The sequence below is a fragment of the Artibeus jamaicensis genome, unplaced genomic scaffold (assembly GCF_021234435.1).
Source record: "Artibeus jamaicensis isolate MK-2021 breed Jamaican fruit bat unplaced genomic scaffold, CSHL_Jam_final scaffold_537, whole genome shotgun sequence".
NCBI lineage: Eukaryota > Metazoa > Chordata > Mammalia > Chiroptera > Phyllostomidae > Artibeus > Artibeus jamaicensis.
Window position 1 is genome coordinate 1,124,827 of NW_026522047.1, and position 23,815 is coordinate 1,148,641.

At 69.2% G+C, this 23,815-nt stretch overlaps 1 protein-coding gene across 1 annotated transcript; it reads right to left on the bottom strand.

The window, feature by feature from the left end:
• Positions 1 to 619: 619 nt before the first annotated feature.
• MUC5AC (mucin 5AC, oligomeric mucus/gel-forming) lies at positions 620 to 23,815 on the bottom strand. Its single transcript, XM_053658244.1, has 50 exons — positions 23,719 to 23,815; positions 22,088 to 22,147; positions 21,593 to 21,854; positions 21,187 to 21,301; positions 20,820 to 20,910; positions 19,929 to 20,044; positions 19,562 to 19,778; positions 19,339 to 19,464; positions 19,030 to 19,147; positions 18,749 to 18,887; positions 18,506 to 18,616; positions 18,032 to 18,101; positions 17,817 to 17,954; positions 17,558 to 17,722; positions 17,203 to 17,297; positions 16,729 to 16,855; positions 16,308 to 16,563; positions 16,177 to 16,229; positions 15,755 to 15,855; positions 15,416 to 15,567; positions 15,082 to 15,220; positions 14,868 to 14,981; positions 14,532 to 14,711; positions 13,740 to 13,979; positions 13,384 to 13,540; positions 12,848 to 12,976; positions 12,495 to 12,657; positions 12,094 to 12,137; positions 11,820 to 12,008; positions 9,505 to 11,255; positions 8,556 to 9,226; positions 7,284 to 8,506; positions 6,896 to 7,104; positions 6,378 to 6,552; positions 5,957 to 6,207; positions 5,675 to 5,858; positions 5,174 to 5,381; positions 4,761 to 4,939; positions 4,493 to 4,580; positions 4,287 to 4,390; positions 4,130 to 4,161; positions 3,409 to 3,580; positions 3,103 to 3,204; positions 2,901 to 2,938; positions 2,549 to 2,671; positions 2,368 to 2,466; positions 1,890 to 2,009; positions 1,666 to 1,729; positions 1,459 to 1,573; positions 620 to 1,213 (listed from the first exon to the last, which is right to left on the bottom strand). The coding sequence occupies exons 1-50, from the start codon at positions 23,789 to 23,791 to the stop codon at positions 949 to 951; spliced, it is 10,113 nt and encodes a 3,370-aa protein (XP_053514219.1). The 5' UTR covers positions 23,792 to 23,815; the 3' UTR covers positions 620 to 948.

The window sequence follows — 23,815 nt, forward strand, 5'->3', positions numbered from 1 at the left end:
TGTCCACAGGACCCTGAGCCCCAGGATGTGCCCTGTGGCCAGCACTGCCCAGCCTGCCGGCCCCCAGTCCCATCCATGTCCAGCCCGGGCGGCGCCCCAGCAGCGCAGGGCTCAGCGGTCTGGGGCCGCCCTCCCCACACTCGGGAAGCCCCCACCGTGACCCATGCACAGGACCAGCCCGGGTCTGGGGCTGACCTCGGGTTTCCCTGTGCCCCCACCTTCCGCTCCCTCTGTCTAGGTGATGGGCACCCTCCCCAGTGAGCCTTTGTCATCGAGTGGCTGGGGGTGTCTGAGGCTCCCCTGGGGCCTCCATGGGAGGAGGGTGGGCTTTAGGATATGGACCTTCTCAGGGCAGCGCCAGGCTTGCGGGCTGAATTGGGAGCGTGATGGGGCTTCTGGGGCCACAGCCACCCCTCTGCAGGGGGCGGCTCAAAGTGCCTGCGTGGGTGCACAGGTGCACGCGCACGCACACGCACACAGCCGGGTTTCCAGGTGGTGGGAGAGCCCGGAAGGCTGGACTCCCTCCCCGACTCCCTCCCTCCCTCCTGGGAATGAATGGCTGCCCCTCCCCGTTCCTGGGTTTTATGGACAAGCTTAAAAAGCACACAGAGACCAGGGCTTGCAAAATGCTACACATGTATTTCTGGAACAGCTGGCCTCTCCAGAGGCCCAGGAGGAGGAGAGGTGGGGCTCTGCCTCCTTGCAGCTGGCCAGCAGCCAATTGCCTGTCCAGGTGACCAGCATGGACGGGACCCCACGCAATGCTGATGGCTGGGAGGGGTGACTGGACCCACGGCCAAAGGAGTCCCTGCCCACCCGCCTGGGCACCGGACAGGGAAGGGGGCTGGACGGTGCATCCGGGGCTCAGCTCCCAGCTAGCTGCTCAGGCTGCTGCCTTGGAAGCTGGACTGCGGGGAACGAAGGGGGATCTTCAGAAGGGGAGGCGCATCAGGCTGCGGGGGTGGCGGGGGCTCCGCGGCTCCAACCCCCGCGCGCGGCATTCTGGCTCCTCAGGGGCCCCTCCTCGAGACCCTGGTCGAGGCCGCTGCGGGTGTCACACTGCAGGCCGGCGCAGCCGCACTCCTCCACCTGGGTGTAGCTGAAGGCCCGGCGGGAGCCGTCTGCGCAGCTCAGGGTCACATTCCTGGGCGTGGCCCGCAGCTCCCGGCAGCAGCGGCAGTTGTGCTGGAGCTCCCCGGCCGCCAGGGAAAACCTGCAGGCGGGGCCACTCAGCACCGGGGTGCTCCCGGGTCACCCCCCGCGGAGACCACCGGCGAGGCCGGTCATTCCGAACAGGCACAGGGCCCGTTTCACTGCCAGCCCAGCCTCTCAGCCCAGGGAGACCCCCGCTGCCCCCTTCCCGCCTAGGGCACTCGGGGGCTGCTGCCCCTCCCCTTCTGCCGCGCAGGAGCCCACGGGCGGGCAGCGGGGCGGGGGGGGGGGGGGGGGCTCACGTACACAGAGGCGGTGTCCCCACAGTTGCCCTTGCAGTAGGCCAGGGGCACGGGCCCCGCGGAGCTGCAGCCCTGCACGCGGATGACCTCGAGCTTGTGGTAGATGTCACAGGTCGACCCTGGGGAGGGGCACAGGAGGCGGTGGGGGCGTGGTCAGGATTGGCCGGTGCTCTCCAAGACCCCCACCCCGCCCCCTGACACGCCCACTCACTGTTCTGGGTTTCGGGTGCAGGACAGAAGAGGCAGCAGCCATCCTCACTCAGCCCAGCCTGGTCCTGGGTCAACAAGGGGAGCCGTTAGTGCTGAGGCAGCCCACCCAGAAGAGCACGCAGGGCCAGGCTCCGCCCGGGGCAAGACAGTGGCGCCACTGCCAGCCCCGCGTGTTGCAGGCCCCGTCGGCAGTGGGCCAGGCTGGGCGGGGCTCTGGGGACTCACCCGCGGGCAGGTGAGTGAGGGGCATGTCTTCTTCACGGTCACCACCACGAGCCCGTCCTGGTGCTTCTCACACTGGTGTGTCACACAGCGGTCCCCAGGGTCCGACCAGGACTCACCAGGCTGCAGGGAGCCGGGCCAGCAGGTGAGTCCTTCCCCAAGAGCCGGGGTGCGAGCCGCCTCTGCCTGTCTGCCCCCACTCTGCGGCTTCCCGAGGGGCCCCCCTCCCCCAACTTGCAGCCTCTGCCAGGAGCACACGCTGCAGTGACGTCGCTCCCGGGCCCTGACCCCACCCACCCACAGGGATCCCGCCGCTCAGCCCCGTCGCTGTCCTCACGAGGCCCTCCCGCAGGCTGAGGTGGGCCTGGCCTGAGCCTGGCATCCCTGGGTCCCCAGCCAGTCAGTGGGCAGCAGTGTCCTGCCCAGCCTGGGACTCCCCGAAGGCCCTGAGGCCCCCACCGGCCCTGCTGACAACACTCACTTGGAAGAGGTGGGCGGAGCCGTCGCTGGCGTTCATGACACAGGCCACCTGCACGCAGGACCCGCAACAGCGCCCACTTTGCGCCTGGTACTCGAAGCCCTAGGGGAGGGGTGGACGTGCGCCTGAGCTCTGTGTGCGCCGCGTGGGGGGCTCGGGCGTGGGGGCAGCAGCCGGCGCTCACCGCGGGGCAGTGCGTGCTGCAGGTCTCCGTCTCACAGCTGATCCTGAAGGCGACCGCATGGGGGCGGCCGGGCACCTCACAGCGGCACTTCTGGCAGAGGCTGGAGGAGACCACGGCACCGGGCTGGGGGTCCGGGCGGCCAGCGTCAGCGAGTGGGCGTTGTGCCGGCAGGGCCGCCCCTCCTTCCCCGGGGACCTTCTCACCCCAGACCCCGTGACCTTCAGCGGCCCTGTCTCAGGGGCACAGCCTCTGTGGGGGTCATGTCCCCGGGGTCCCGGCTGGGAGACACTGAGGCTGGGGGCCTCGTCATGTTCAGACCAGAGCGGGGCCCTGACCCTCAGCCCCTCCTCACCTGGTACAAGGTGCCGTTCACACTGCAGACGGTCCAGCCTGTGCGGGAGGAGGGGAGACCTGCAGACCCACCCTCTGCCCTGCCGTCCCCCAGCCGCGCTGCCCGGCTTCCTGTGCACAGACAGTGCCCAGCTCCCAGTGGCCCCTCCTAGCCGTACCTCGAGCGAGGCCGGGTCCCCAGGGCCGCCCGGCGGGACACTCACCGCATTTCTGGCTGGGGCAGCAGGCGCCCTCCTCATAGTTCACAGTCTGGAGGGAGCCTTCAGGACAGCCGGAGAGCGCTGGGCAGTAGCTGGCATTGCACGCTGTCGGGGGGGGAGGCGAGGGGGAGGGAGCATACAGAGAGATCCTCAGACCCACTGGAGTCGCCCATGAGGCCACCGCAGGGGCGGGGGCTGCCCTGTCCCCCTTGGTTATGTCCCGGCTGCCAGCCCTGAGGTGACGTGTATGTAGACCTTGGCAGATGTGAGCGCAGTGGCCCATCCCCCACCCCCCAGCCCGGGGCTCACCGCAGGTGTACTGGGGACAGCACTGGCCGGCCTGGGGGGCCACAGGCACAGGCACAAACCCAGGCTCCGGGCAGGCAGGGGGCAGGGGGCAGGGCTGGCGCCGGCAGCTCATGGTCCACGTGGTGCCCTCGCAGGTACACTCCTGGCAGTCGAAGGTGACTGTGTGGCCCGGCTGCAAGGGAGGCACATGGAGCCCGGCCCTGTGTCACTTGCCTGTCCCAGAGGCAGCTCCAGAGTCTGGGATGCAGGGGAACCTGAGGGAAGGGGCTTTAAAAGGGTGGGAGGTCGCCCTGGCCAGTGTGGCTCAGCGGATTGGGTGCCGGCCTGCAAACCAAAGGGACACTGGTACGATTCCCAGTCAGGGCACATGCCTGGGTTGCAGGCTTGGTCTCCAGTAGGGGGCGCGCTAGAGGCAACCACACATTCATGTTTCCCTCCCTCTCTTCCTCCCTCCCTCCCTCTCCCTGTAAAAATAAATAAATAAAAATGTAAAAAACAGTTGGGAGGCCTGTGGCCCCCAGGGGCCAGCAGAAGGGTGGGCAGGTGGCTCTGTGGATGACCAGCTCCGACTTCGCTGTCCCAGCAGAGCAGGAGGGGTCCCTGTACAGGGCCAGGCCTCCTGGGTGCCCACACACAGAAGTGTCACCGGTTCTGCTGGGATAGCCGTGCCCCTATCCCCGAGGCCGAGAGGCAGCCCTGCCGTCCAGAGTGCCACACTCACCTCCACAGGCTCCCCGTGGGGCCCCAGGCACCCTAAGGGACAGAAGCCAAGGTCACTGCGGGCAGCCATGGCCCACCCGGCCTTCAGGCCAGGACCATGGGCCCAGCAGCCACAAAAAGCTCAGGTGGAAGGCCCCGCCCAGCCCGAGGGGACATACTGGGGCAGCCTGCTGGTACACAGACTTCCGTGCTCGCGCTGAAAAGCATCATGTCCTCTGGACAGAAGCAGCCTTCTGTGATGGGGCTGATGTCCTTGAGGGCCCTGCAGGGAAGCAGAGGGTCAGCCTGGCCCCTGCGCCCTCCTGGGCAGGGAGGGGCCCCCCCGTGGCTCTGGGGGCAACAGGCAGGAGGGGCAGACACGCACACAACACTGGTGCTGTTGCCCCCGTAGCAGTAGGAGGGGTTGGAGGGGCTGCAGGGCCGGTACTCCTTGTCAGCGGGGCAGGTGAAGGCTGCAGGAGAAAGAAACCGCCCCTGAGGGGAGGGGTCCAGCCTGGGGCGATGCCCCCTGGTCCCTGCAGCCAGAAAGCCCCTCCTGTCTGTCCCAAAGCCAGTGTGCTCGGCCCTGGGGTCCGCCCCCTTCTTCCCACCAGGAAGGCTGCCCCGGCTGCTGCCAGGAGGCGGCCACTCACGGCAGGTGTGGTTGGTCCGGCCCCTCCAGTCGATGCACAGGCCCTGGGCCGCGCACAGCGAGGCGTACAGCTCCAGGCCAGAGCACGCTGCGTCCGGCTCAGGCATGTGGCACCAGTCGAACACGCAGCCTTCGTAGTACGGCCTCGGGGGGATCGTGGTGTGGCAGGGCTTGAAGGTGCTGCGGCACAGGCACACACGGTATCGTGGGTGTCCCAGGAGTCCCCCGGGGGGTCCCCAGGGAGGGATGCAGTCGCTGAGCCCACTCGAGAGCCCTGCCCCTCTGGCAGAGGCAGGGCCCTGTCTCCCTGCACCCTCCCAGCCTGGGTGAGGACCACTCTGCCAGAACCCCTGCCTGGGTTCTGGCAGAGCAGTCTCCCTGCTTCCCCGGGGCCCAGCGCCCCTGGAACCTCACTCGCTCAGAATCAGCTGGCAGATGGGCGGGGGCGGGCAGGAGGTGGGCAGGGTCATGGGCCCGCCCTTGGGGGGCGTTGCGGGCGGCCCGTGGCAGGTCGGCTGGTCGGGGTTGGTCACCTTCCAGTACCGGGACATGTCAGAGCAGGAGGCCACCACCGCCCCCCCGGGGAGACGGCACTCATCCTTCCGGTCGTTGGTGCAGGTGCCTGGGGTGGGTATGAGAGTTGGGCAGCTGGGACAGCGGTGTCCCCAGGCTGCACTCCATGGGTCCCCTGACCTCCCTGTGCTTCCTTCCCCCAGGAAGCTGGACCCTGGGGCCATTCCCGTGGAGGGTTGACAGGTGTGGGCCTTGGGCGTCCCTGCAGGCTGGGGGCTCCAGCCCCCCACCCAGGGACTGGCCAAGGCAGTCCTCCTCCCAATGGACACTCGAAGTGACAGTTAGCCACCAGGGACAGGGCGGGCGTTTGAGACCGAACAGGGGCCTTGGGGTGGGGCTCACCACACTGCCCCTCAGTGTTGTTAGCGAACTTGCTGAAGGGCACGTCCACGGAGAAGATCAGGCCGCTGAACATGACCTGGACGCCGACCTCCGGGATGCTCACGTACATCTTGATGCCGATCTGGGAGACCACGATGCCGTCCTTTGCGAAGCCCGGCCGGACCACGTGGTTGTTGAAGAGGATCTAGATGCAGCCGCAGGCCGGGAGCAAACAGGTGGGCGGCCGTCAGCCGCCGCCCGCGTCCCCTGCCCCCCTGTGCAGCCCAGGCGGGGGCGCCCCACCTCGTTGGTCATCACCCCGCGGACGGGCTTGCGGGTCAGCACAACGCGGTCCTGCCGGTACTCGACGATGATGGACTGCGGGCAGGACAGCCCGTCCTCCGAGTGGCAGAAGTAGTTGTCTATGAGCACGCGGAAGTGGCCGTACACGGGCACGATCTGCTGCACCAGCACGTAGGTGCAGTTGTCCAGGAAGGTGTAGTAGGTGCCGTCAAAGGTGATGTAGTGCGGGTCGCCCCAGCCGCTGCACACACCTGGGGGCACCGCAGCGGCTCAGACCGGCCGCTCCTCATCCGCCTCAGCACCAGGCGGAGGGTGCCCGCTGTTGGGAGGTCCTTCCGGCTGTCCCAGCCGAGTCCCCGCCCCTAGCCCCGCCCCTGCCGAGTCCCCGCCCCGCCCGGGCCCCGCCCCATTCTCTGCTCACACTGGCACTGGTAGTGCTGGCAGCAGCCGTCCTCATCCGCCGCCTTCAGGGCAGGGTAGCCGTTGGCGCAGGTGGGCTTCTGCACCTGCGGGCACGGGCGCCGCTGCAGGGTGATGACGTTGTTGCCCTCGCAGGTGGCCTGCGAGCAGTTGGGCATGGCCCAGGTCTCCTCTCTCTGTGGAAGCAAAGACAGCTGGGGGCTCCGCCCACCGGCATCCCGGGCACGCCCCTCAGGGCCCCTCAGGGCCCCTCAGGGCCCCTGGCCTCTGACGCTCTGACGTCACACACCCACTCTGGCTATCTTGCGTGTCCAGAGCATCGACCACGCACACTGGTCCCCTGTCACTCACAACCAGGAGAGTCTCAGCTCCGGCCCCACTCTCCTGGCTACCGGGCCACAACCCAGGGTTCCGCCTGCAAAGCCCAGTAGTCGCTCACTGAAGCCACGACTGATTGGAAGGAGGCTGGAGTCCCCAACTAGTCCTGGAGCCCCACGAAAGGCAGGAAGGGGATGTTACCATTCTTGGGGGGACTGCGCTGGGGCATCCCTGTGTAGTGACAGGCACGGGGGCCGAAGGGGAGGACCCAGGCATCGAGGGCGTGGGCGTGGGCAGGACCGTGCTGGTGGGACAGGCGTGGTCAGTCTGCCTCACCACGTGGCAGTCCAGGCTGCACACCGCGTAGTAGCAATGGCCAGCGAGGTCAGCCTCCTGGTATATGATGGACCCTGCACAGCAATGGGACAGGTGTCGGCAGCGCAGGGGCCTCCCCGCCAGATGTCCACAGAACGACCCTGTTGTCCATGGCGCAGCCGCCATCAGAGACACACCCTACCCTTTGACCTCTGCCCCAGGAGAAGGGGGCGCTCCAGACTAACCCAGAGACCACCACACACATGCCACCCACCTGCAGGGTAGAGTTGGTGCGACACGCTGCAGTAGCACTTTGTGGTGGGCGGGGCTGACGGGCTGAGGGTGGTCACAGCAGGAACCCAGGAGGTGGGCTCTGAGGTGAGGGGGGACGTCATGGATGAAGGAATACCGGGGGTGGCAGGACTCAGCAGGCAGCCTTCTCGGGGCTCGCAGCACAGGACGCGCACCTCGTAGTTGAGGCACACCTTGAAGGGGCCCCTCTGGTCCCGGTTGCGGCACACCAGGCCCACGTCGGGGTTGCACTGCACCACCTGGCCCACCCTGTCGATGCTGAGCTCGGGGTGGTTCTCGGCGCGGCACTGCAGGTGAGTGATGTACTCTGGCCGGCGGCAAATCTTCTCTCCACTCCTGACGATGTTGCTGTAGGTTTCCAGGTCTCCTCCGTGGGGCCCTGGGGACGGGAAGTCCACATCGAACCACTTGGTCCAGGTGCACTGTGGCTGGCAGGAGGTGGTCCCAGGTGTGGAGTGGGTGGTAGCAGGTGTAGGAACAGGGGTCGTGCTGGTTCCTGGAACAGGGGTCGTGCTGGTTCCTGGCACAGGGGTCGCGCTGGTTCCTGGCACAGGTGTCGCGCTGGTTCCTGGCACAGGGGTCGCGCTGGTTCCTGGCACAGGTGTCTCGCTGGTTCCTGGCACAGGGGTCGTGCTGGTTCCCGGCACAGGAGTCTCGCTGGTTCCCGGCACAGGGGTCGCGCTGGTTCCCGGCACAGGGGTCGAGCTGGTTCCTGGCACAGGGGTCGAGCTGGTTCCTGGCACAGGGGTCGTGCTGGTTCCTGGCACAGGTGTCACGCTGGTTCCCGGCACAGGGGTCGTGCTGGTTCCTGGCACAGGTGTCACGCTGGTTCCCGGCACAGGGGTCGAGCTGGTTCCCGGCACAGGTGTCACGCTGGTTCCCGGCACAGGGGTCGAGCTGGTTCCCGGCACAGGTGTCGTGCTGGTTCCTGGCACAGGGGTCGTGCTGGTTCCCGGCACAGGTGTCACGCTGGTTCCCGGCACAGGGGTCGAGCTGGTTCCCGGCACAGGGGTCGTGCTGGTTCCCGGCACAGGGGTCGTGCTGGTTCCCGGCACAGGGGTCGTGCTGGTTCCCGGCACAGGGGTTGTGCTGGTTCCCGGCACAGGTGTCACGCTGGTTCCCGGCACAGGTGTCGCGCTGGTTCCCGGCACAGGTGTCGCGCTGGTTCCTGGCACAGGGGTCGCGCTGGTTCCCGGCACAGGGGTCCTGCTGGTTCCCGGCACAGGGGTCCTGCTGGTTCCCGGCACAGGGGTCGTGCTGGTTCCCGGCACAGGTGTCACGCTGGTTCCCGGCACAGGTGTCACGCTGGTTCCCGGCACAGGTGTCGCGCTGGTTCCTGGCACAGGGGTCGCGCTGGTTCCCGGCACAGGGGTCCTGCTGGTTCCCGGCACAGGGGTCCTGCTGGTTCCCGGCACAGGGGTCGTGCTGGTTCCCGGCACAGGTGTCACGCTGGTTCCCGGCACAGGGGTCGAGCTGGTTCCCGGCACAGGTGTCGTGCTGGTTCCTGGCACAGGGGTCGTGCTGGTTCCTGGCACAGGTGTCACGCTGGTTCCCGGCACAGGGGTCGAGCTGGTTCCCGGCACAGGTGTCGTGCTGGTTCCCGGCACAGGTGTCTCGCTGGTTCCTGGCACAGGGGTCGTGCTGGTTCCCGGCACAGGTGTCGTGCTGGTTCCCGGCACAGGGGTCGAGCTGGTTCCCGGCACAGGGGTCGTGCTGGTTCCTGGCACAGGTGTCTCGCTGGTTCCTGGCACAGGGGTCGCGCTGGTTCCTGGCACAGGGGTCGCGCTGGTTCCCGGCACAGGTGTCTCGCTGGTTCCCGGCACAGGGGTCGTGCTGGTTCCCGGCACAGGGGTCGTGCTGGTTCCCGGCACAGGTGTCGTGCTGGTTCCTGGCACAGGTGTCGCGCTGGTTCCTGGCACAGGGGTCGCGCTGGTTCCTGGCACAGGGGTGGTGCTGGTTCCTGGCACAGGGGTCGCGCTGGTTCCTGGCACAGGGGTCGTGCTGGTTCCTGGCACAGGGGTCGCGCTGGTTCCTGGCACAGGGGTCGTGCTGGTTCCTGGCACAGGGGTCGCGCTGGTTCCTGGCACAGGTGTCGTGCTGGTTCCTGGCACAGGTGTCGTGCTGGTTCCTGGCACAGGGGTCGTGCTGGTTCCTGGCACAGGGGTCGTGCTGGTTCCTGGCACAGGTGTCTCGCTGGTTCCTGGCACAGGGGTCGTGCTGGTTCCTGGCACAGGTGTCTCGCTGGTTCGTGGCACAGGGGTCGTGCTGGTTCCTGGCACAGGGGCTGAGCTGGTTCCTGGCAGAGATGTTTTCCTTGTTGTGACCACATAGGAGGTGGTCTCAGCTGTACTGGTGACCCTCACACTTTGGGTGCTAGCAACTGTGACGGGCTGGTAGGTGGGGCAGCCTTCTCGGGGCTCGCAGCACAGGACGCGCACCTCGTAGTTGAGGCACACCTTGAAGGGGCCCCTCTGGTCCCGGTTGCGGCACACCAGGCCCACGTCGGGGTTGCACTGCACCACCTGGCCCACCCTGTCGATGCTGAGCTCGGGGTGGTTCTCGGCGCGGCACTGCAGGTGAGTGATGTACTCTGGCCGGCGGCAAATCTTCTCTCCACTCCTGACGATGTTGCTGTAGGTTTCCAGGTCTCCTCCGTGGGGCCCTGGGGACGGGAAGTCCACGTCGAACCACTTGGTCCAGGTGCACTGTGGCTGGCAGGAGGTGGTCCCGGCGTATGTAAGGTGTGTGCCGGCTGTGACGGTGGCTCCCCGGGTCACATGTACTGAGCTGTCACTCCTGTGCTGTGTGGAGGCCACTTGGGTTCCCACGGTCAGAGCAGTCTTTGGCCGGGTCATGGCTTCCTGTGTAGAGGACCGTGTGGCCTCTGGTGTCCCCGTGGGGGTCCTGTCCGTGCACACGTCCACCCACGCGCAGCACTGGATCCGCACCTCGTAGTTGTAGCAGATCGGGGGCAGCTGGTCCCGGTTGCGGCACACCAGGCCCACGCTGTTGTTGCAGATCACGTTCTGGCCCAGCTCCGCCAGCGGTGTGTTGGGGAAGCTCACCGCCCTGCACGCCACCTGGCTGGGCCTCTCGCAGAACTTATAGCCCTTGGACCTCAGATTCTGAAAGGTGTCGAAGTCTCCGCTGTCAATACTCGCCGCGGGGTAGCTGCTGTCGATCCAGGCCGTCCAGCTGCAGAACTCCTGTGCGCAGGGGGTCTGGCTGGGGCCCGTGGAGGGCCCGGGCGCGGTGCTGGCCCCGGAGGTCGCCGTCCCAGCGGTCGTTGAAACCGGCACTGTGCCGGGGGCGCCGGGGCTTGTTCCCCCAGGCGTGGGGGTGCCGGGGGCAGGGCTTCTGCGAGTGCTCGCCGAGGCGCTCGGGCCGGCTGTGTGGACCGGGGCCGTGCCCCCTGTCTGCAGGGACGTGGCCCCCGGGGTGGTGCTGCGGGTTGTCCGTGGGGCGGTCGGGGCTGCACCGCTCGAGGTGGGGCAGGCTCGGGGCGTGCAGCACAGGACCCTGATCTGGTAGTTGTCACAGAGCCCGGAAGCCTGGTCCCTGTTGTAACAGGCCAGCCCCACCGTCGGCGAGCACTCCACACGCCCCAGGTCCTGGGGCGGCAACTCCGGGGCATCCTCTGCTCGGCATTCCACCGCCCTCGGCGCTCGGCAGACGGGGTGCCCGTGGGCCCGGAGGTTGTCCAGTGTGTCGAAGTCACCGCTGTCGATGCCCCGTCCTGGCCGGCTGATGTCCAGCCAGGGCGACCACCGGCAGTCCTCCCCGCAGCCCGGGTGAGGGCCGATGGAGGCTGTGGAAGGCTGTGGTCTGGACGGCGTGCCCGCAGCGGTGGGCGGGGCCCTGCTCACGGTGCCGGTGGGCGCAGGGCTCGTGGCGGCGCTGGGAAGCGTGCTGGACCGCCCCGTGGAGCTGGCGGCTGAGTGCAGAGGAGGGGGCAGAGGGGCCGGGTGTCAGGGGCCGGCCTTCACTTGGGGCCTTTGAGCCCTGCACCTTGACCCTGTCCTTGCCCCCCATTTGTCAGCCACTCGGGGGTCTGTCTTTCTGACGGGCGCCCCGTCCCTGGTGTGTGCCCCACACGTGGCCGCCGTGGCACAGCCTTGAATAAATAGGCGAGTGGGTCCCACTGAAGGGAATCCTGCCCCTCACGCACATCCGGAGTGGAATCTGGTGTGTGGCCCTGAGAGCCAGAGTTCTGGGGACTCTTTTCTCTGGGGGGGACCTCAGAGAAGTTCCTGGGACACACCCGGAGTCAGGCGAGGCCCGCAGTGATGACAGCAGAACCCCAGGTGCCCCCCTCCCAGCCAACCCGGGGCACCTCTGCTGGCCACTGCTGCCTGGGGGACCCCAGACCCCCGGGGGAGACCCGGGGGGCCGCCTCTTTGCAACTGCGGGGTGACCGCCCTCCACTCAGTCCTGGGCGCCCCCCATCGGTTCTCAGGGCCAGAGGCGGCCCTGGGCGGCCCCCAGCGCATCTGCCTACCGATCGGCGGTGTGGAGAAGGAGAAGGTGGTGCTGGGGGCGGGGGTGCTGGGGCCACAGGCGCGGACCCTCCTCTCGATGGAGCCACTGGCCCCGCAGCGGGCGGAGATGCACCCCCCTGTGCCGTCTGTCGTGTGGTAGATGATGTCCCCCGGGCGGAAGCGCCGCCCGCCGTAGGTGCAGACACAGGCTGTGGGGGGAGGGCGGCCTGTCAGGGGCCAGGGCGCGGAGGGCACCCCCAGACCCCGGACTCGAGGAGGGCCCCCAGCTCTCACCGTCTGCATCGTATGTGCACTGCACGCCGCTCTCGGTGCAGGTGCTGCGGCAGGAGGAGAGAGGTGAGTCTGGTCTGCAGGGCGTCCCGGCCGGGGCGGAGGCCGGGGCAGGCAGGAGCCGCCCCACGGGGGTGCCCTGGGGCACCTGCGGTCACACCTTCCCATTCCGTGACCAGCGAGCCCCACGCTGATGACAGCTTCCCCTCTGGGACAGCTGTCTGCAGTCTCGGAGGCTCAGGCTCAGCCCCCGCCCCACCCGCCCCTTCCAGGCCCCCACCCTGCCCGGCAACCGGGAGGCCCTTCAGGAAACCCAGGCCACAGGGATCCCCGGGAGGTGGCAGTGGGTGGTGGCCCAGGAGACTGCCCCCGAGCCCCCGGCTCCCCGCCGCGGAGTCGCTCACCAGGAGTAGCAGTTCTTGTCCGAGGGCACCGCTGCACCCAGCCTGTACGACTTGCCCTGCACTTGGCAGGGCGGTGGCGGGGGTGGGGACGGGCATGCGGCCACACACTGCATGTCGTCCTCATCGAAGATGGGGGCCTCCTCGGGGCACCTGGGGTAGCAGCCTGCCAGCCAGAGCGGCCTGAGTCCCAGCCGGACGGGCTGCCAGCCACCTCGCCCCCACAGCCCCCCGCCACCCCCAGCCCTGGGCCCCCTGCCACGCCACGGGGAGTGCCGGGAAGCAGCCCCACAGGCGCCTCGAGAGGTCAGGAGGAGCTCAGCCCGCCACAGGTCCCAGGCCCCGGCGCAGCCCACCTTCCAGGCCTTGGGTGTCGTGCGGGCACTGGCCGCGGGGGTTCCGGCAGGTCCGCAGGCAGGGGGCCCCGCAGGGCTGGTAGTGCCACTCGCACTGGCCCTCGGGGTTGTAGTAGTCGCAGAACAGGGCTGTGGAACAGGGACACACTCAGCGGGCCCAGGAAAGCGCCCCGGAGGGGCGGCCCAGGCCCCAACCCTGCAGGCTTCCGTGTGCCCCGATCCTTTGCCGAGTCTGTGGGCTGCCCCTGCCATGACTCCGCACGAGGCCTCGGTGGGCGCGGGGCCAGAATTCTGGGGCTCGGGTGGGCAGCGGGGCAGTTGGCCGGCTCAGGCTCCGGCCGCAGCGGCCCCCCAGCTACACCGCCCTCTAGCGAGACTCTCTGTGCCGGACGGGGATGGGGGCGGGTGCTCTGCGGACCCTTCAGTTCCAGAACGTTCCACCACACCTGCCACGCGTCTGTCAGCAACACACCCCTTCGTTCTCCTTTCAAAGCTGCCCCCCACCCCACCCCCCGCGGGGGAGCAAGGGCACTCACGGCAGACGTCGGGGGTGCGCCAGGCCACGCACACGCCCGCCTCGCCGCAGGCCTGGGCGTAGGCGGCCACCGCCGTGCAGAAACACTCGCAGTCGCCGCCCGAGTCGCAGGCGCACGCGTCGCTCACGCAGGCTTCGTAGTACTTGGTGGGGTCGACCTGCGGGGGGGACAGGCCTCAGATTCCGGGGCCCCAGCCCCGCAGGCTCCTGGGGAACCGCGCCTGCCTCGTGGGGCTTAGGAGCAGCAGGCGCTGGGTCCCGCGTGGCCAGTCCCAGGGGTGGCCCCGCCCCAGCGAGGCGCCTGCACCCCGAGGTCGTCCCTTCCTCCCCAGGGACCCAGGGGAGCGTCCGGCGTACGTGGGCGTGGCAGGCCTGGAACGTGGCGCCGTGGAGCAGGCTGCACTGCTTCTGCGCCCAGGACTTGCGGTAGGGGTTGGCGGTGCAGGGGTCCCTGGGGGCCGGGGCGTCCGGGCAGGACGGGGAGAACTTCCAGCTGTTGCCGAACTCCAGAGCGTCGCCCGCCACGGACTGGCTCCGAGTGGTGAAGTCGTTGAGGGCGTTGTCGTCGAAGTTCCCGCACAGCCCGCAGACCCTCCCCTGTGGACACGGAGACAGGGGGCCCGTGGGGCTGGGGCTGCAGGGAGCAGCCTGGCTGGGGAGGGGTGAGTGCGGGACACCTGTGCTGTGCCCCCGCCTCTCCTGGAGGGGACAGGGGGTGGGTGTCCTTCTGGGATGAGGACAGGAGCACAGAGACACACGTGGCGGCAGGTTACGTGGTCACGGGAGCACAGGTTGGGGTGGTGCAGCCACCAGCCCAGGTGCCGGTGGCCCCAGAAGCTGGACGAGCCTGGAAGGAGCCGCCGGGGAGCCAGCCCTGTGGCACCGGGACTGGACTTCTGGGTCCAGATGGTGTGTCAGGTTGTCCCGGCAGCCACAAGACCCTGGCAGCACGGCACAGCGCCTCCTCCTGGCCTCCTCCCGGCCTCCTCCCGGCAGGCTGCTGGGCTGCCCCCCCCACCGTCTCGGCCTGTCCCTCTGGGTCTTCATCTCTCTCTGCCTCTCCCTGTCTCCGTCCTTCTCCCCAGCCCTGCACCCCACGCTGCCCCCGGAGTCCGGGGCGAGAGTGGAGGTAGGCGGGCGGAGTCTCACCTTGAACTCAGGGCTGAGTCTGAGGAAGATGCTGGTCTTCTTGTCCCACAGCAGCACCAGGCCGGGCTCAGTGTCCACCACCAGGTAGATGCCCACCTGGCGAATGGTGTAGGGCGCCTCCTGGCCCGCTGCCTTCTGGAGCACCTCCACTTTCCCGTCACTCAGCTTCAGCTCGTAGCTCTTCACAAGGAGGGGGGCCCTCAGAGTCTGGGACCCCAGGCGACCTCCCAAGAGGGTCCACCGGCCCCTTGGTGCCACCCTGGCCGAGGCATGGGAACACGGCCTTCCTTGGGGCCTCCCAGGGCGTGCTCCGCTCCCACCTGGCCCCCCACTCACCCCCAGGAAGATCTTGATGGCCTTGGAGCAGGTGGTCCCTGTGGTGCCGCAGGGGACGTTCTCGGTGACCACGCGGAGGGCGTCCTGGGAACTGCCGTTCCCGCCACAGTGGTCCTGTGGGGACAAGGTGGCCCGCTCACCTTCCCGAGAGAAGGCAGGCTGAGGTGGGCGGCGCTGTGGGACCTCTGGGGGCTGGGGGCCGCGGTGACCGCACCTGGACCAGCGTGTACTCGCAGTTCCCACTGAAGCTGTAGCGCTGCCCGTCAAAGGTGAGGTAGTGGCCGTCCCCGTACACAGCACAGGTGGCCATGCAGGGCTCGTCGGTGCACTTCCACATCCTGCTCTGACAGGTGCTGAGAGGGGGGGTGCCGGTCAGGCCAGAGCCGGGAGGGTGGGGCAGGCAGGGCAGGGTACCCTCCGAGGGGCTCCGAGGGGCCTTCCAGGCACTGACTGGGGCACAGTCTCAGGCCCGAGGCCTGGCCAGCTTGGGCGCAGCACCTGCTGCAGGAACTCCCCCCCCAGATGGGGCCCCCCGAGACGCCACGTACCAGGTGTTGCAGCCCACCCGAATGGTCTGGCCCGCCCGGTAGCTGGCCTCATTGTGCACGCAGGGGCAGTCAGCCGCGGCGATGCAGCCGCCTTCGCCGTCAGCCACCAACCCGTCAGGACACACGCAGCCGGGCAGGCACTGGGGGCTGTACTGGGGGTGGACAGACAGACGCCTCAGTGGATGCGGCCCGCACCCAGCCGGTGGCCTCTGGGGGGGGCCCCAGGGACAGTGGGCCCGACAAGCTTTCAGGCGGGGGTCTCCACAGGGGCCCAGGAGGGGTGAGTGGGCGTGGGGTCGCCAGCGGTCAGCGGGGGCGTGGGGGGCGTGGGTCACTCACACAGTCCATGTCCAGGGTGTGGCAGCTCTTCTGGCAGCCGGCCCCGGCGGCCCCGGCCGAGGCGTTGCGGCAGTCCGCGTAGACCATGGGCGGGGCGCAGGCTGCGGAGGAGAGCCATTCAGGGCCGCCCCAGTCCTGCTCTCAGGGACACTGCTGCCCGCTCCCCATGTGTGTTTCACTTCACTCCAGTCTGCTCATGTGTGTGTTTGTGCACCCGTGTGTGTGTTCAGCTTGTGTGTGCCGTGCACGTGCCCACAGCCCCCCCCGACCCCCCTCGCTGAGCCCAGAGGGCGGAGGCTGCCGAAAGAAGACACTGATCTCCACCCTCCCCCACACGAACTTGAGGGGAGTCTACCTTCGAACTGTCACAGGGAAATAACTAAGCCCCCTCCTTCCTTACTTCCCACCACTTCCCGGCTCACCTGGGTCAGGGGTGTGGCCTCCGATGCAAGTCAGTGTTCCCTTGGTGCAGGTGCTGTGGGGTAGTGTGGTCAGAGGGGTCTGCCCCGGCCCTGCCCCTCCCACCCGCCCCTCCTGCCTGCAGGGCTCCTACCAGACAGCCCCTTGCTGGTGCACAGACTCCCCACTGGGGATCACCAAGGCGCCGTGGTAGCAGGGACAGCTGGCGGCTGGCACACACTTGCCAGTGTCGTCCAGGAAGGTGCCCTGGGGGCAGGTGCAGCCGTCCACGGGCACAAAGCTTATGCCACAGGTGGGGTCCTTGTTGCTCAGGGCCCGGCAGGTGGGCTGGCAGGTGCTGATGTGGTCGCGGTAGGTCATCGACTTGGGGCAGTTTTCTGTGGGCTTTGCTGGGGGACATCAGGAAGGGAGTGGCTCTCAGGACAGAGTGGCATCTCCAGGGCCCCTGGCTCCCTGTCTCCAGTGGACCCCCCCTCCTGGGCAGCGTCCGGAGGCTCCCTGGCCTCTATGCAGGGGTCAGGGGCCCACAGAGGCCGCCTGCCCCACACACTCACCGCAGACGCCGGCCCTCCAGCCGCGGAGCACCACGCCGCGGGCGGCGCAGGCGCGGACATAGGAAGACAGGGCGGCGCACAGGCAGTCCTCGCTGTTCTCACAGTTGCAGGTGTCGAACAGGCAGTGCTGTGGGTGGGGGGAGGGAGGGGGAACGGGGCGTCCGGAGTCAGGGGGCGTCCCCCACACGGCCACCCCGGCCTCCTCTGGGACCCTCCCTCCGCAGAACCCGCACAAAGCCACCTGGCGCGTCTAGCCCTGCCCGGCAGCCTCAGACGCCGAAGCACCTGGGCCGCAGCTGAGTCTCAGCCAGAGGCTTGAAGGGACTCGGGCGCACGTGGTGAGGGTCAGACTGAAGGAAGGAGGACGGGGGAAGCACACCAGGAGACCGGCCATGGCCCTGCGGACCACACTGGGCCCTGCTGGACCCTGCAGGCGGCTGTGTGGCCAAGGGGCGGGGCAGTGGGAGGCGTTACCGAGTAGTAGGGGCCGGGGCTGACGGCGGCGTGGCACTGGACAAAGGGGCCTTGCGGGTCCGTCAGCCGTGAGCACCAGTGCTGAGCGTACTTCTCTGTGGACAGAGGGCGGAGGGCGTCGGGGGCAGCCAAGGCCCTTTCACCCCGAACTCCCTGCCTGCTGCTGCGAGCAGGCCCCCGGGCTCCTGCCGGACACCCCCAGACTCCCATTTCTCTTTATCCAGAATTCCACGGCCGAAACAGATACACACCTGCTGGTGAGTTGCAGGTTTGACCCCCCTCAGGACCTGGTGGACGTCTGGAGGCCAGGCCCAGAGCTTCCTGGCCCTGGCGGTGGGCGGGTGGGCCTACGTACCATTCTCCACGCTGAGGGCGCAGGGGTCCTCAAAGCTGTTCCTGACGTTGGGGCAGGCGGCCTGTGTCTTCCAGGTGTTGGCGAAGGCGGCGGCCGTGCCCTCCACCACGCCGCTGAGGGTCCGGAAGTCATCCGCCTGGTTCTGGTTGAAGTTCCCGCAGAGACCTGGGGGCGTGGGGACAGGGAGCGCCCGTGAGACCCAGGAGGCCTGGCCGCCAAAGGCGGGCTCCAGCCCCTTGGGGGGCGCGGCGCCTCTTACCGCAGGTCAGCCCCCGGAGCTCGGGCGCCAGCCTCAGGAAGACCTGCATGGTGGGCACCAGCTGCACGTCCACCTGCAGGCCCAGGTTGGTCTGGGCGATGATGAAGAAGGTCGAGGGTCTGAAGACTGTGATGTTGGCTGCGGACAAGGGGGTCTCAGTGACGTCCTAGGGGCGGGGCGCACGGGCGCGCGGGGCATGGGGCCAGCGCTCTCACCTGCTGAGATGGGCAGCTGTGCGTAGACCTGGTCCACAAACACCTCGCCCCCGGCCTGGACCGTGACGACCTGGGGGCAGTGGGGGCGTCGGCAGCTGGATGGGCAGAGCTGCCGGTGCCCCCGCCTTCCCCAGAGGCTGTGAACCCCGCGCGGAAGGAGGAGCCGAGGACCCGCATCCCTGGGGCGCCGTGTCCGTCCCAAGCCCTCCTCCAAGGGCCAAGGACGGGGAATTTTTCAATCATGTAGAAGCCCATGCGATTCATGAAGCAGAGAAGCTCCCACCCACTTCATGGGCCGGTGGGCACGGAGGCCCTGCAGCCTGAGCGGCTTCTCTGGGACAGTCACGGGGAGACCCACAGAGGTGGACACAGCATGAGTGGAAGGGTCCTGGGGCCACGCCTGGCGCTTGCTGTCCACACCCGGGCCGTGTCACTGGCCGCCAGGCCACCCCCTGCCGCCGGCTCCACACTCACCGTCCGCCCGCCGCCCAGGCTCAGAGTCAGGCTCCTCAGGCAGCTCTCGCTGTCGGTCAGCCCGCACCTGCGCAGCTCGGCCAGCACGGTGAAGGCGCTGCCGTTGCAGGGCTGCAGCAGACAGGGTGGTCAGGCCCCGCCCCCTCTGCCCGCCACCCTGGCAACCCTGCGGAGGGCCAGACTGTGGGCCGGCGGGGGCCGGCTGGGGGTGGACCCACGCGGACGCCGTCTCGGAAGCCGCACCTTGGCCAGCACGTAGCTGCAGTCCCCGTGCACCGTGTAGGGCTTCTCGTCGAACGTGGAGAAGTGGGCGCCTCCCAGCACCGAGCAGGTGCCGGGGCAGGCAACCTCCTGGCAGCTCCACCGGCCTCCAGAGCAGGTGCTGAGAGCAGGGAGAGGCCCTGGGTCCCAGCCCCCCCCCCCGCCTCCTCCACTTGGCTGCCCCCCATCACTGCACCGCGGGAGGCCCGGGCAGCCCCTGGGGGGCCGTCCCAGGGCTCATCTGGGGGACAGCAGGGCCCTACCAGGTGCTGCACTCTGTGGAGTAGCTGGCCCCCGTAGCGTAGGTGGCTCCGTTGTGGACACAGGGACACTGAGATGCGGGAACGCAGCCCTTCTGGCCGATGTCATCAAGCACCATCCCTGCAGAGGTGGGTGGTCTGTGTGGCAGCTGCTGGGTGGGCTGAGTCCACCGTGTGAGCGTGCGGGAGGATCCGGCCTTCTGCCCCTGGCGGCCCTGCCCCGCGGGGGCTCCTCAGACCCCGGGGCCCAGGGACACGTTGGGTGGGGTCAGGGTGGAGGGCGGCAGCGCCGGGGGCAGGGCTCCGACTCACCCTCGGGGCAGAAGCAGCCGGCCACGCAGTGGTCCTCACAGGCCTGGGAGTGCTCCAGGTTGGAGCAGGTGTCGGTGCAGGGTGAGCCGCACTCCCGGTACTGCATGTCCAGGGGGCACGTCTCGGCTGCAGGGAGGAGGGCGGGGCCCATGTCACCTGCTGCCCGGGCCCCGGGGCGCACGGTGGGACAGCGGGGTGGGGTGGGGGCCCTGGGGACACTCACGGCAGAGGCCCGGGCCCCTCCAGTCCAGGGGCAGCCCCCCGGCGTGGGCGCACTGGCGGGAGTACTCGGCGATGGTGTGGCAGGCGCAGCCGGTGAGGTTGGCGGCTTCCCCGCAGAGGCAGAGGTCCTGCTGGCAGGCCTGCACGTAGCTGCTGGCGTCCACCAGGGGGCGGCAGCCCTGGAACTGCTCGCCGAGCAGCACCTCCTGGCACAGGCCCTGGGTGGAGCGGGGCTGGCTGAGTCCCGCCTCTCAAGGCTGCGGGGTCCACCGTCTCCCCCATCCTGACCCCCCACGCCCGGGAGCAGGACCCCCGCCCCACCGCGGCCCGTCCACGCTGGGACTCACCGCGCCGGTGCTGGGACTTACCGAGTCGGTGGAGCAGCCCGTCACAGGCGTGGGGCCGGGGTCGGGGTCCTGGCACTGCTCTGTGGGCCCGTCCATCTTCTGCAGCCTCCCAAACTCGACGGGGCTCAGCCTGACGCCTGCGGGAAGCACGGTGCCGGCTCCCGCGGGTCCCCCGGGCGCCCTCGCCGCCCCCGGAGCCTGAGGTGTCCCGGCTATGCCCTGCTCCCCCTCCCGCACTGCCAGGCTAAGCCACAGCTCCACGGGACGTCCAGGGGTCTGCGGGGAAGGGAGGAGCCTCCGGGCACAGGGCTGAGCTCAGCCCACAGCCCAGAGGGCAGGAGGGTGTCCCGGGGCTCCTGCCGGCCTTCGGGGCCTGGCCTCCCTGGCCAGGGCCACTGGACACTTGGGCGGGCTGGGTCCCCCTCAGACAGGCCCTGCTCGAGGTCTTGTGTCCACGGACAGCGCAGAGCCGGGGCCCTGGACCTCACGCAGGGCCTGTCCTGAGGGGAAAACCCCTGGTGGGTGGGATTCGTGGGCCCAGCAGGGGGAACCTGGGGGTTGTGCACGAAAGACCAAGGCCTGGTGGCCGAGACTGGAAGACAGAGCAGTGACAGGTGTGACTTCCGGTGAGGGTGCGTGTCAGAGTGGCCTGGCCGAGACGGAGGACCTGCACCGCCCTGCAGGGAGCAGGCTGCCTGCCAGGACCCTGCGTGTGTGGGCGAGCGAGTGTGCACGCTGTGTGTGAGTGGGTGTGTCTGGGCAGGTGTGTGCACAGCTGAGTGCAGGCACGTGTGGGGGCCGATGAGTGCAGGTGCAGGTGCCCCCGCGCTGGGGACATCTGACTGGGACCCGCCTCACAGGGCTGTGGGGCCGGGGCGGGAGCGGATGGGGGGCGGCCACACCGGGGCTCACCGCGGGAGAGGAACTCGTTGAAGACCGGGGCACCGTTGAAGTCCCCGCAGAGCCCGCAGGTCTGGTTGGCGTATTTGGGGTCCAGCTCGAGCTGGAACGAGAGGACCCGTCAACGCCTGGCCCGCCAGGGACGCCCAGGACAGAAAGGGCAGGGGAGGCATGGATGCCGGACCTCCCCGAGGGGGCGCCGGGGCTGCCCAGGGGAGACCTGGGCCGTGGAGGTCTCCGCGCTGTCCGTGGACGCAAGACCTGGTCCTGAGGGGGACTCCGTGCGGGACGGGGTCTGACCTTCCCACCCACCCTCGCCCAGGGCCCCCCGCCCGGGGGTGGCTGCCGGGCCGCAGGCCCCTGATGCCCCCAGACCCACCAGGAGGCTGTCGTCCTGGTTCCACATGAAGACCAGGCCCAGCCTGGCCGCCACCTTCAGGGAGCTGACGCCGCGCTCGATGAGGACGCCGGCCCGGCTGAAGGGCAGCTGGGTCCTGCGGAGAGGGGCCGGCTCAGGCACCAGGCATGTGCGAGGGCAGAGCGGCAGCGGGTCCCACAGCCACGGCCGGGACGAGGTCACCATGCCAGGGACAGTGCACGCCAGTGGACGTGACGAGGACGGGCCCTGGAGCTCTGGGAGGGGACCGCTCAGGGGTGGCCAGGAGCCCGGGGGGCCAAGTGCAGGGCCTGGGGTGCACCCTCCCCGGCTCCACTCCCAGGGTGACCCCATGTCCCTCCCACGATCACCTGGAAACGCCCAAGGCCATCCAGGGGCCCAGACTCACAGGCGGCCGTCCACCAGGACAGAGCCCTTGGTCAGCTCGAGGACCATGCCGTTGAGCTTCATGGTGACCTTGCTCAGTGTGGTGGCGTTGGACTCCTGGCCGCGGCGCAGCTGCACGTTGAAGTCCTCGTAGGCGGCCCCGCAGTGCGCGGAGAAGACGTAGTTGCAGCGGCCGGGGAAGCGGAAGATGTCGCCGTCGAAGGTCTTGTAGTGGAAGTCGCCCCAGGTGCTGCAGACCCGCCCGTTGTGGGCCGGGTTCAGGGCTGCGGGGGGAGCACCGGCCATGCTGAGGGCGCCCCCACCCGCACCCCACGTGCCTGAGCCCGGGCGTGCTGCCGCCACGGGGCAGGTGTCTGGGGAGGTCCTGCCAGGACCCGGTGGCACTTTCCAGCACTTGGCCCATGTCCACCCAGACGGCGCCCCCAGGCCTGAGGGAGGAGGACCCTAAACGCGGGGCCCTCAGCCCAGCCTCGGGTTAGGGGGTGGTCTCACTCACCTCGCACCACGGCGGTGGTCTTCAGAGGCGGGAGGATGGTCACCCCGAGGAGCGGGTCGCCTGGGGGAACAGGGGTGTTGAGGCACAGCCCCCTGCTGCCAGGCGGAGCTCCGGCTGAGGGGGGGAGTCTCTGCCCCGAGAGATGTCGCCTCCCGGCCTGTCCGGCACCTGTGCTCGGGCAGCAGCGGCACCGGCCCGGCAGGCAGCTCTCCCCCCAACCTTCCTTTCTGCTCGGCCGTTGCCCGGGCCGCCTGGCCCAGAGGCGTTCGCACGTGGGGGCTCCTTGCACCCAGAATCTCAAGGATGCCGGAATCAGCACCCACGGCTGGAGACAGTCCTGCGGGCGCAGAGGGCTGGCAGGCGAGCTCCTGGGGGAGCTGTGGGGGGAGGCGCCCTCACCCCCTGCCTCTCCCAGAGCCATGAGGACCACCGTGCAGGTGGGCACAGATGCCCAGAGGGGCCGCCTGCCAGCCCCGCCTGCAGCCGAGGGGCCACAGGTGCAGTTCGGTGACCAGGCTCAGCAGGGAGACGTGGGAGCTCAGCCGGCCCCGTCTGCGGCACGATGGGGAGACAGTAAAGGCCTGCGGGTGACCAGCCACGCCGTGTATGTGGGGGTGTCCCGGCCTCGGTGGGGCTGGCTGGGGGGCACCCAAGGTGAGCGGCCCCTCAGGGACCGCCCGCTGGGGCAACTCCGATAGGTGGGGCAGAGTCCCCAAGGGTGCCCAGGGGACGGGAGGGAAGGGGCGCCGCTCCTCTCCCGGCCCCGAGGGTCTGTGTGGGCTCTGCCTCGGGAGGAAGACCAGCAGGGCCTGAGCGGTCAGGCAGCACCTGGAGGGCCGGGGTCTGCCCCCCGAGTGCAGCCGCGGGTGCAGGGCGTGCTGCCCAGGCCTGTGGCTGAGCCACGGCCCTCCTCCAGCAGCCCCTCAGCTGGGCCCACGAGCATCTGGGGGTCCCCGGCCCGACCTGCTTTCCTCAGGGCCGGCCCCTCATTCACAATGAGGGCCCACCACAGGCCAGGCCCCAGGTCCCAGCTGGGAACGAGGGACAAAATGGGCAGCAGCCGCCCAGTGCCACGGCCTCCGAGGGGCCATTTGGTAACAGGCAGGTGTCAGGAGGCAGCCAGGGCTCTGCAGGGACACTCGGAGCAGGTTGGGGGCCTGGGGGCCCAGAGTGGGGAGGGGCTTTCTCTAAATGGGGTGCTAAGGGCCACTGAGCAGGGGCTCAGGCACAGGAGGCCAGGGCAGGGCCAAGGGACAGCTGTGTGGGTCCCAAGAACACTCAGAGAACCCCGAGGCTGACCTCTGGGGCGCAGGAGAGGCACCAGGCCCAGCCCGGGACCCCGAAGGCGAGGGGCTCAGGGAGTGGGGGCCGCGAGCTGTGAGCAGCAGGGAAGGCCGCCCACTGCAGGGAGGGTGGACTGCAGCTGACCCCCTCAGGCCCCCTGCGGCCCGACGCCCCACCCCCACCCCAGGAGTGGGAAAGTGTGGGCGGCTGGAGCCGGGCAGGGCTGCCCCAGGCCCGGGAGCTGCTCTCGGACACTCAGCTTATCTGGGGCCAGACCAGGGCCACCCTGGACTCAGAGGGGCAGGGGCCCCGCGGCCAGCGGGAAGAGCGGGGAGAAGGAGCCTCACCTGCGTGCTGGGCGCAGGCCAGGGCGAGGGCCAGGGCCCAGAGAGCAGCCACCTCCCTGCGGCCGACACCCATGGTGTGGAGGAAGGGGAGAAGCCC

Excerpts from the sequence above, each read along its gene's own strand:
- MUC5AC (XM_053658244.1), bottom strand. The coding sequence starts at position 23,791 with ATGGGTGTCGGCCGCAGGGAGGTGGCTGCTCTCTGGGCCCTGGCCCTC. Across the intron at positions 7,105-7,283 it reads GCACCAACTCTACCCTGCAG|GGTCCATCATATACCAGGAG; the intron begins GTGGGTGGCATG and ends ATTGCTGTGCAG. Across the intron at positions 1,730-1,889 it reads CCTCACTCACCTGCCCGCGG|GACCAGGCTGGGCTGAGTGA; the intron begins GTGAGTCCCCAG and ends TTGTTGACCCAG.